Source organism: Dipodomys spectabilis, unplaced genomic scaffold, assembly GCF_019054845.1.
Source record: "Dipodomys spectabilis isolate Male_0828 unplaced genomic scaffold, ASM1905484v1 ptg000140l, whole genome shotgun sequence".
NCBI classification, from domain to species: Eukaryota; Metazoa; Chordata; class Mammalia; order Rodentia; family Heteromyidae; genus Dipodomys; species Dipodomys spectabilis.
Genome location: NW_024870817.1, coordinates 32758821 through 32770982, shown reverse-complemented (window position 1 = coordinate 32770982; position 12162 = coordinate 32758821). Strand labels below are relative to the sequence as shown.

At 36.6% G+C, this 12162-nt stretch overlaps 1 protein-coding gene across 1 annotated transcript in view; it reads left to right on the top strand.

Annotated features, from left to right (window-relative positions):
• Positions 1-12162, top strand: part of Rnf180 (ring finger protein 180) — a 123472-nt gene that overhangs the window by 27660 nt on the left and 83650 nt on the right. Inside the window, exons 3-4 of the mRNA XM_042690907.1 lie at positions 4941-5033; positions 7265-8221. Coding sequence (XP_042546841.1) covers positions 4941-5033; positions 7265-8221 — 1050 coding nt within the window. The remainder of the gene's footprint in view (positions 1-4940; positions 5034-7264; positions 8222-12162) is intronic.

Genomic DNA, 12162 nt, shown 5'->3' with positions numbered 1-12162 from the left:
TAGTCATGTGTCATAATGTTTATCCTCCCAAAACCTGTACTGTACCCCAAACCCCTCCTGCCTGCTCAGTTTATCAGATTTAAGAAACTGATTTAGGTCAAGCATCAGTACTGAACCTGACCAACTCTGGAGCAATACTGGGGCTTGGAAAAAAGGCCTTACACATTAAAATTTGTTTAAATCATTATTTTAAAGGTGATATACAGAGCTGTTATAGTTATGTAAGTCAGTAATGACAACATTTCTTTTAGGACAATGTCATCCCTTCCCTCATAGCTTTTTCACTCAAGGTTGACATTCAGCTACTTGAGCCATAGATCCACTTCTGGTATTTTGCTGGTTAAATGGAGATAAAACTCACATGGACCTTTCTGCCTATGCTGGCTTCAAACTGCGTTATTCAAATTTCAGACTCTTGAATAGCTAGGATTACAGATGTAAGTTGGACCATAGTTTTGACAGAATTACCCTCTTAGAGAACCAAATTATGATAAACATTAAGGGGAAAAATCCAAACAGTTTTTAAGTCTCCATTTGCAATATAATTTAATCTGAATAATTTATATTGTACTCTGTGGTACATGTGAAATAAATGCTTTTGTTTTTGCATTAGCAAAAATGCAGATAAAATGGTACCATTTTGCAAGTGATTCTTGATCACTTTTCTTGAAGAATATTTTTATTTGTTATTTTTGGTTTTGATAAGTTTTATTAGGGTATAGTTTACAGATAATACAATAGACATTTTGTTGTGTTTAATCAATATATACATATTCATGTAACTTTCCCATTAAAAGCTAAATAACACTTCTCTTTCGCACTTTCAAAAAATTATAAAACATACACCTTATTAATATAAACAAATGTACATCATTGTCAGTTGTTGTAGTTACCAGGAAGAGTATGGGTTCCAGCACTTGTTGCAAATGTCCATTTCTTCTAGCTCTTTCCTGCTACCCTACTATTATGTTATTTCTTTCTGACCCAAGTATTATTGTTTTCCGCCTGGGAAGAGACAGACTTCAATCAACCAATTGTAGTTTTGCTAGAGCCATTCCCCCCCCACATTACTGTTGTTATTATTTATTTTATTTTATTTTTGGTGCCGATACTTGGGCTTGAGGTCAGGGCCTAGGCATTGTCTCTTAATTTTTTCACACAGGGCTGGTACTGTAACACTTGAGTCACACTTCCACTTATGGCTTTTTGCTGATTAATTAGAGTTGAGAATTTCATGCTTTTCTTCCAGGCTGGCCTTTGAACTTTGATTCTGATTCTCAGATCTCAGCCTCCTTAGTAGCTAGGACTACAGATCTGAGCCACCTGTGTATAACACCCAGGATTCTTTTTGTTCTTTGTTTCTACCATATAGCTTGGATCATTCTTCATGTTATTCTCATCTATTCTGTACTTGAATACAGTGCAAATTGTATTGAATACAGAGAAAAACCATGCTGTTTTAATCTTTCAAAAGTTCATTATAACATCTGGCACACAAAGCTCCTCATCTATATTTTCTACTTCAACCATTGAGTCTTGTTTTAAAAAACATGTTTTCTAGATGTTTTCTGCTTCAATAAAGTAGATTAGACAAGGTAAGCATTATGCCATCTTCAAGCCAATAGTTTTATCCTTCTCAGTCTGGGTTTTCCCTTTATCACTGTAGCAGGAAACAGTCAGATAAACCCTTGCATGTATTCTTAGCACTTTTGTGAGGAGACATGTTAAGGAACCTTTAGGTGATTTAGCTAGAGATTAATCCTTGCTTTTCCTTTTTTTTCCCCTGACCTTGCCTCCATTCAGCAATGTTTTCTCTGCATTTTTGTGTACTTTCCTGACCCTCTCATACTGTTCTCAGTGAAAGTTGGGAAAGTTATGTTCTTTGAAGAAAATTAAAAGTTCAGATATGATTTGTGAGACTACCATTTCTTGAGCCTACTAGAACCCTTTCCCAAGGACTTCCTGTTTCCCTCTAAAATTTGTTCAGCCCATGTTGAAAATACTTTAGAATTGGAAAAAATTCAAAACCTTTCTTTTTTCCCTTTTTAAAATCAAATTTAGTTTATTTTTTTAATTGTGAAAATACTGTACAGAGGGATTACAATTACATGGGCAAGATAATGAGTACATTTCTTATCAAGTATTGTAGCCTCCTCCTTTGTTTCCCCTTCCCATCCCTTCCTAATCTCCCCCCGTCCCCCCACCCAATCCTCCCCCCCTAAAGCTGTAAAGTTCATTTTCGACATAACAACTTGTACATCTCATTGTTGCACTGGGTCCACCTGTATCTCTATTTAAACGTAACTCAAATTTATTTTAAACTAATACTTGAAAACAAAAAAAATAGTACATGTTCATAGATAGGGTAACATGATTTTTCTATACATATATATTCTGTAATATTTAAGTCAGGTTAAACATGCCCCTTGAAACTTTATGACAGAAAGCATTCACAGTTCTATTACATTTCACAATGTATGGTACATTGGGCACTGGTCAATAGCACATCAGAACTTCTTTCTCTTGTGTAGCTGTAACTTAATACTCACTGATCAGAGATTAGCCCTGATTATTATTCATTGTGTATGAAATATTGTTGGTGTACAGTATGAGAAATAATATGTGAAAATAATAATAATAATGATAATAATGTGTACCAGTGGCTCATGCCTTTAATTGTAACTACTCAGGAAGCTGAAAATTGGAGGATTATGGTTCCAAGGCAGTCTGCAGAAAAGTTCTAAAAACTCTGTCTCCAGTTAACTATCAAAATGTTTGACTAGAGGAATGGATTAAGTAGAAGAGCATCAGATATGAATAAGACAGCCTAGTAATAGGTCCAGGTCCCTGAGTTCAGCCCCAGCACACGCACGCGCACGCACACACAGACACACAAAGAAAATAGTGAAATCTAGCCTAATGTAGAACATTAGATGAACCCTTTTTCTCCTTTTAATTTGTCTTCTTTGTAGATTTAGCCGATATACAAATAAACTATACTGAAGCTTTTTTTAATACCTGAACTAAGATCTAATGATGGAAGAGATAAGCAGTGTAAGTGTGTGTGTGTGTGTGTGTGTGTGTGTGTGTGTGTGAGTGAGAGAGAGAGAGAGAGAGAGAGAGAGAGAGAGAGAGGAGAGAGAGTGTGTCCAAGTTGGGAAATTGAGCCTAGAAATTCTGGGTGGCCTTGGTGCCATGACACAATCTAATGTGAATTGTTCAGGGAAGAATTCTTAAAGGAAGTCAGCTCTACTTCTTGTGTCACTTAGAATACAAACTTAATAGATAAGTGTGTTTAAAGTTTTTCTTGTTAGGTTGTTAACCTGGCTTTATTATAACCGCTTGAGAAATATGGGAAAACATTGTGTTTTGGTAAGTTGCACAGCTATTCAGTGAAACATTTGATCCTGAGAAAGTATTAGTGGGTGGAATCATTGCCTTGTCCCTGTTCCTTTCAACGAATTCCTTCCAGTCACTTCATAGAGTGGAATTTTGTGGCCCACAAAAGATTTCCTACCCTTAACCAATTATCTACCCAATTACAGGTAAAGAAATTGAGACCCAAAGAGGAAAATTAGCTGGCTTAAAATCACATATGTAGAAAAGATATACACATTGCTACTCTGGTCTGCCCAGTATCTTTCTGACTCTTGAGAAGCTATTTTATCTCTGTATCACATTTATTTCTCAAATCTACTTCAGAAAGATATCTCTGTTTAAATTATTGTTGATCATGTACAGGTGAAGTCTAATCAGCTTTTTTTCAGCCACTTACAAAATTGTTTCTATAAGGGAGATTCATAGATTTAAAAGACATATTCACAAGAGAAAATCATGCAGACCTATTTAACATAATTTTATGTGACAGAAAAGCCTTGGTAAGGAAATGAGACTCTGCAGAAATATTTAAACCTGTGTGCTGTTATGTAGGAGAATGTTAACAGATGGTCATGAGGAAATACGAAAGGGAAGAGGTATTATCTTATGTTTGTAACAAATTTAGCATGCTCTGTCTGTTCAGAATATTCTCTGTGATAAGATTGTTACTTTCCTCCTGGCATAAGTCGGAGTACCTCTCACAGGAGCGCATCATGGCCTACTTTAGAGAAGGTCAGAAATCTTTCCTTAGTTTTGTCCTGCTTCAGGGAAAAGGGCAGGAAGAAAGCCAGAAAGATCTCCCTGCTTCTGTTGCTTTTCAGTATGTCAATGTAGCATGGTTTGGGGTATTGGGTTCCTTGAACCTCATTGTTTCTCTCCCCCATCTCCTCTATGTTTATTGATGATTATGATAGAGAACATGGCAGCTTCTTTATTTTGTCAGAAGTAGAATCTTGATGGAATCAGACTTTGAAGGTTTGGGGTCATTACCACAAATGGTACTTTTTTGTCTTACACACAAGAAAATAAAGAAAAGAAAAGAAAGCACTTTACTAATAAATTTTAGACTTCATTTGGTAATTTCAGTAATTGGAGCAGGGTGACTTTTATTTTATTTTTACCAGTCCTGGGGCTTGAATTCAGGGCCTGGGAGATGTTCCTGAGCCTCTTTGTACTCAAGGATATTGCTCTACCACTTGAGCCATAGTACCACTTCCAGCTTTTTCTGGGAAGTTTATTGGAGATAAGAGTCTCAGGAACTTTTCTGCTCTGGCTGGCTTTGGACCTCAGTCCTCAGATCTTACCTCTCAAGTCACTAGGATTACAGGCATGAGCCACTGGTATCTGGCTGGCTTTTATTTTTAATTATAGGTAGTTCTTTCCTGTAATTTTTCTCAATCACTGTGGGTTTATTTTCAATCATGGAACAAGGGAAGGAGAGGACCGTGAGTAGTTCTTTCTAGCAAAAATTGAATTTGTGTTTTTGAATGTTACTTAACTATCGACCTGGTGAGACGACTTGGGAGGTGATCATTACTAACAGCGTTTGTTTGATATACCAGGAGAGACAGTCACTGGATGCCCAGCATAGCTGTCACCTGTGGCACATGAATGCAGAGGCCCTTCCAGAATGGATAACCTGCCTGGTACAAAGAGTAAGTTTCTTCATTTTGAGGTAAAGTAGGAATATACAACCACTGAAATATCTTTGTCCTCCTTTTAGAGCTTGTGTCTTTGATATGTTGTTTTCAAAACACATGAGCAAGGGCTGGGAAGGTGGCTCAGTGGTAGAGCGCTTACCTTGCATGCATGAGGCCCTGGGTTCGATTCCTCAGCACCACATAAACAAAAAGAAAAAAGCTGGAAGTGGCACTGTGGCTCAAGTGGCAGAGTGCTAGCCTTGAGCTGAAGAGCTGAGGGACAAGCGCCCAGGCCCAGAGTTCAGGCCCCACAACTGGACCCAAAAAAAACCACCACCACCAACAACAACAACAGACACATGAGCAGGGTGGTGACACCTGACTATACTTACTGGATTGTTCACTGTAACCGGGGCATTCGTGGCACTTTTCTGTCTCAGGTTTTGAACTTGGTCTTTTCTCTTCTTTGAATGTTCCTCCAATAGGTACACATCCAGTTCTCACATTTCTACATTTTTTAAAAATTATTGAGACCTTGCCTAGCCAACTATCAACTGTCCCTTCTTACTTTATCCTTCTATCTTCCCCAATTTTATCATATACCTCTCTATACTCTGTAGACCATTCACACAGTAATACTCATTATTTGCAAATATACACAAGCATGTATATGACACAATATATACTTAAATATACACACATAACATATACATACAGAGATTACTTACTTTGTAAACCACTTAGTTACCATACTAGGACTCAGAGAATTTTGTAGTTTGGTCATTAGTATATCCTCAGCACCTAGAATAGTAACCTGCAAAGTGAATGAATTGTCTTGTGTGTGTGTCACACACACACACACACACACACACACACACACACACAGAGTCAAACATAAACATAATCTGTATAAGTAATAACTCTTATTAGTATAACCAAAATGAAAATACTAAAAAAGAACAAAGAAAAGAAACTACTACATGTTAAGAAGTTGCATGTTTTTTCTCATATGTGGAAGCTAGAATTAGTTTATAAATATGTAAGTAAATGCTTTGAGTGGTATGCAAATATACATATATTTATTACCTGAAACAGGCTAGCTTTAGGGGAGAACTTAGAGTAATTTCTTAGAAAGGCTAAATTCAAGTTCAACAAAATAAACACCAGGAAAGAGGTACTTGAAAGAGGTTGGGTAGTGGCAAGGGAAGGAGAGTAGATTAGTGAAGACAAGAAGAAGAAAAGAATACAGTTGTTTTTTTGTTTTTGTTTTGTTTTAAAGCAGTGCATTTCCTGCAACATTAAGAAAAGTGTAGGATGGAATGGGTTGGGAAAGATAGGTGAAAATCTTGAAAGGGGTGACATTGATGAAGACCTATTGTATTCCTAACCTGCTTTATTGTAAGAGCAAGAACTCATCTTGTTAATATGATAGTTACTTTCGCACAATATAAAATGCCTTTTAGAAAGTACATGGTTTTTGGAGAAATATAATTACTTTCTCCATTGAATATTTTGGTTTAAAAAATAGCCCTTAAGTTTTAGTAGATAGCTCTGTATCCATTCTCATACTGTAATAATTTCTGGGAGAATGCCCAGCGTACAGCTGGTAAAGTGTCCTGAACTTTATAAGGCATATTAGAATACTACAGATACTCCATTTCCTTTGGGGAAAAGATAAGTTTAAGGCGAGTTCATCATTAATTTCTAACCCACGTCTGGAAAATGCACCATGTGATGTATGCAGTCAAGATCTTTGGGTTGCCTGTAAAAAGCCAGGAAGATCTTTATTCTGTTGGTTGGGAAGTTTCCCTCCCCCGTGCTTGGTATGCAAGAAGGGTATCAAAACAGACACTTTTCTGTGAGATTTTACTTGCAAATGAAGCTCTGTAGACTAATTTGCTTCCTAGTTTCATGGAGTATTTCTCTTCATTAGTTCACACTGTATCCATATTCAACCTATTGTTTAAGAGACGCTCTTTTGGAATTTTTAGGCGTATGGTTGGTTAGGCATGATTTGCAATATGTTATCATTCTAGAACGTTGTTTCTGCTTATCTCTATTAGAATGCTTGTTTCCATTTGCTGTTCTGTCTGCTAATCAGAAAACAGAAAGCTAGTCTTTTCTGTAGCATTAAAAACTTCCATGGGGTTGGCTTTTGTCTTTTCTTTTTTTCCCCCCTAAACTCACATTCTCTCTGGCTACATTACAATGAAAGCATTGTCTTCCTTTTCTTTTATTACCTGTAGGCCCAGTGGACAGTTGGAAAACTGAATTGCCCTTTTTGTGGGGCTCGCTTAGGGGGCTTTAATTTTGTCAGCGCTCCAAAATGTTCCTGTGGCCAGCTTGCAGCTGTCCATCTCTCTAAGAGCCGTACTGATTATCAACCAGCACAGGCAGACGGACTAATGAGACCATCGCTGAAATCCATGTCACATCCCAGAGTTCAGTCAGGTTGTGACAAGAAAACTCTGCCGACAGGTGGTAGCTCCAAAACCAGAAACCATAAGCTTTTAAATATGGCCCAAAATAATAATGGTCTTGGAAGATTAACAGAAGCACTCTGCCTAGAGGTACGGGCCACATACTTTGAGATGAAGAATGAAAAACTGCTCTTCAAAACGTCAGATCCCAAATACCAGCGTTTTGTTCCCCAGCTGGTGACTGGCAGATGCACTAGAGCGTTTCATAGGAAATCACATAGTTTAGATTTGAACATCAGTGAGAAACGGACTTTATTACCCACTTTGTACCAAATACATAGTAAGATTACAGCTTACCCCAGGCTAAATGAAACACAGCCCATCGACCTTTCAGGACTGCCTTTACAGTCTAGTAAAAATAGCTGTTCTTTTCAGAATCCATCCCGTTTTGATCCTAATATGCTGCTTCAAAGGTTTTCAGTGGCTTCCCGTGAGACCCAGACACAAAGAGGAGAATTTCAGTGTGGACTAGAAGCTTCTTCAGTGTACTCTGACCACACTACTAATACCAGCAACCTGACTTTTGTGATGGATCTGCCCTCCACTGGGAGGAGCATGCTGGAGGCCTCAGAGCAAGAAGAACAGCTGTCTCCTCTGGACTTCCTGCATTCCGCCAGTTTTTCACTAGGCACCATTAACCAAAGGCTGAATAAAAGAGAAAGAAGCAAGTTGAGGAGTCTGAGAAGGAGGCAACGGAGGCATGAAAGATGGCTACAGAAGCAGGTAATGTTAATGTTATTTTAAAAAAGAAAAGAAAAATTTACTAACAATTCTGCATTTGTAAATAGTGGGGCTTGAAGGGTATAGCTAACTTTGAACAACTATATTACAGAAACTCGGTTTTAATGTTGAAAGTGACAGTTTTCTCTAGGTACATTTAATAATCATGTATCCCTATTATAACTCACAATGTGTAATCATTTCTGTGTTTCACATATGGTTAGAAACACCTCTCTTGCTGTATTTTAGTTTCCAATTTTGCGGTTTCAAGAGGGAACTAAACATGTCATGATATTGAGACTGGATGGCTTATTATAAATATTTTAAATTTATTACATGTTGTCCTAGCTTTGCAGCAATTTTAGGTTGAGTGGAAACAAATTGTTCACTTTTCATCCTGCTTATTTTAATCTGATATTTTCAAGGAACCTTATTTAATTATGTGCCTAGGGATACAGGTGTGATCATGAATGTAATTGTGCCAAATTATAAATGTTACTCAAAGGATAATTTCCTCTTTCTGTGATTTTTGTAGGAGTGTTTGCTTCTCTATTATTTGAACTCTTGCACTTCCAGAGAATGATCTCAGGGTTGTGTGTGACAGACCAAGTAGTAAGTTTTAGATTCTACAAAAGCCAATTTACACACTGACTGAAGTGCTATGAATATTTGGAAGTTTGAGGACTTGTCTGTTTCTCAATAAACATTGCTTCGCAAACTTCCTTCTTACCTTCTTACCTGTTTCTTACTAATCAATGGTAGTTCTTGTTAATTTGTGTGTTGAATATTAACAATACCCAGAGACTTAAAATACATAAAGCAGCAATTTTGTCTAATAATTCACTGTAAGACAGCTGAGTGAATTTTTCCTGATATTATCCAAAACAAAAAACAGTGCAATGAGTGCTTCAGTCAGATTTGGATATGTTTTACATATTTTAGTTAGATAGTATAGTATTATTAGATATAATTGTGTCTTGTATTTTTGGCTGGTTAGTATAGGAGCACTTCAGTTTTTTAAAAATAAATGATGGTTAATGTGGTCAGTAGTTTTCAGAAATGAATGTATTTTAGCATCATTAGATATAATGTAATTGATTGAATCCATGAAATTCAAACTATTTGAGAAGTTGACTTCTACCTAAATAAGTTACAGATGATCATGTGTTGAGTATTCAGAAAAAAAATAACTTAAAAACAGAACCCCATTGTAAAGGAGAAATATGAATTATCTTATAAATAAAAATGTAAAAGAAGCATGAAAGCTATACTTACTGTATTCTGACAATATATGCAGATAACATCTTTGAAATTAAGTAAATGTGTTTAATTCTAGGGATAAATCCTTTTGAAAACCTCAACTGTATTAAAAACTATTTTAAAGCATAGAAATGTTCAGTTTACACAGTTTAGAGGATGACAATAGCAAAGTTAAGTTTGGGAAAATTTTTTAATAGATAACATTATTTTTATTCATTCATATACCTATAATTTGACCAATCTGCTTAGCTAATTAATTTTTTGTGAACATTTATTGAACGTTTGTTTAGGATACCAGTGCATTGCTTAATGATTTCACTATAGATTTTGTGTTTGCTGTTGTTGTTTTGTTTTTTGGTGGTGCTAGGGATTGAACTCAGGGTCTTGTGCATCCTAAGTAAATGCTCTACTATTGAGCCACATCTCTAGCCCCAGATTCTACCCCTCTTACATGAGAAGACAAACAATAGTTACCATAAGTTTTGATCATCTTTAATGTTTCATTGTTTAATAGAAACAAAAATTAGCTATTCTTAAAACAGATTTTGTGGCTTTTCGCTATTCAGTTTTTACTTTCTCATCTATTCTGGAAACCACCCTTGCCAGTACAGTTTGTGAATGTTCTCTGCCATTCTGTAGGTTGTGTCTACATCCTGCTGATTGTTTCTTTACGGTGCAAAAGCTACTGAGCCTGATACACTCCCATCTGTCTAGATTTTTTTTTGTTTTTCCTGTGCTCTGAAAATCTTATTCCATAAATGTCTGCTCATTCCGATGTCCTCGAGTATTTCTCCTATGCTTTCTCTCAGTAGTTTAATAATTTCAGGTCTAGCTTTAAAAGTCTTTCATCCATTTTGAGTTGATTTTTGAAACTGTTAGAGAAAGGGTCTAATTTTGCCGGGCGCTGGTGGTTCACACCTGTAATCCTAGCTACTCAGGAGGCTGAGATCTGAGGATCACGGTGCAACGCTAGCCAGGGCAGGAAAGTCCATGAGACTCTTATCTCCAATAAACCACTAGAAAACCAGAAATGGTGCTGTGGCTCAAGTGATAGAGCATTAGCCTTGAGTTAAAGAGTGCAGAGACAGTACCCAAGCCCAGAGTTTAAGCCCCACAACCGACAAAAAAAGAAAGAAAGAAAGAAAGAAAAGAAATGCAAAGGGTCTCATTTTATTCTTTTATACTGTGGGTGTCAGAGTTGCCCAGCACTACTTACTGATCTTTCCCTAATGTGTGTATTGTCACCTTTGTTGAAGATCCATTGACTGTCAATGTATTGGTTAATATGTGTGTCTCAATTCTATTTGTCTACTTGTTCTTTTTTATATATACATTCTTATTGTAAATACTGTACAGAGGGGTTACAGTTACATGAGGAAGGAATTTAGTACATTTCCTATCCAGCATTATTGCCTCTTCCTTTGTTTTACTCCTACCATCCCCTGCACCCCCCAGTTCTTTTCAACATAGTGTTTTGTACATCTCATTGTTACAATGGGTCAACCTGTATTCCCTATTTAAGCATTTTGTTTTTTCCCTTCCCCTCCCCAAATTAGAAAAATGTATATATAAGATGCAGGGCACCTGAATCAAATACAGTGAAAACGAGTTATAAGTGGGGGAGGAACATACAAAAGAAACAAAAAAAAATCACATAGTACATTATAAGTACATTAAGAAGAACAACGACAAAGATAAAACCTCTTGTGTCCCTATCTTGGGGTTCATTTCGCAGCAATCCCACTTTTGGGCATTTACCCAAATGATCACAAACAAGGCTATACTAAAGCTACCAGCACAACTATGTTTGTTGCAGCATTATTTACCATATCTACTTGTTCTTACAACACGTTGCTTTGATTATTAGAGCTTTGTATATATTTTGAAGTGAGGTCACATAGTGCCTTTTACTTTGATTTTTTTTTGGTTCAAGATGGTTTTGGGGTGTGTGTGTGTGTGTGTGTGTGTGTGTGTGTGTGTGTGTGTGTGTGTGTGTGTGTGTGTGTGTGTGTGTGTGTGTGTGTGTGTGTGTGTGTGTGTGTGTGTGTGTTTCTGTAAATTTTAAGGTATTTTCTACTTCTGTGAGGAATATTATTGGTACTTTAATAGGTATTACATATATTTGGTACTGTACTGGGATTTGAACTCAGGACCTGTGCTCTTGCTTAGCTTTTTCACTCAAGGATGGTGCTCAACCACTTTAACCATATTTCTTCTTCCTCTTCCAGTTTTTTGCTAAGAATTAGAAGATAAGAGTCTCTCAGATTTATCTGCCAAGGCTGACTTCAAATGATAATCTCAGCCTCCTGAAAGGCTAGGATTACAAGGATGAGCCATCAATGCCCTAAATATAGACATTTTAATCCTCTCTTTCAATCTTTGAACACAGGATGTCTTTTCATGTTCTCATGTGATCATCAACTTTATGTTTTATAGTTTTTGTTGTAGGGAGCATATTAATTTTTTATTTTTTAAAAATTATCAGAAAGTTTATTGTTTCATACATAAACAGTTTTGACACAAGATGACTCAGTACAATCAGAGCTTAAGTTCTTTTCTATTTTTTCCCTCAGTACTGAGGTTGGAACTAGCCTTGTGCTTACTAGCCAGGTGCTCTTGAGCTACAATCTTACTCTTTTTTCTTTAGTTATATTTTAAATAGTCTTTCATTTATACCCAGCTCC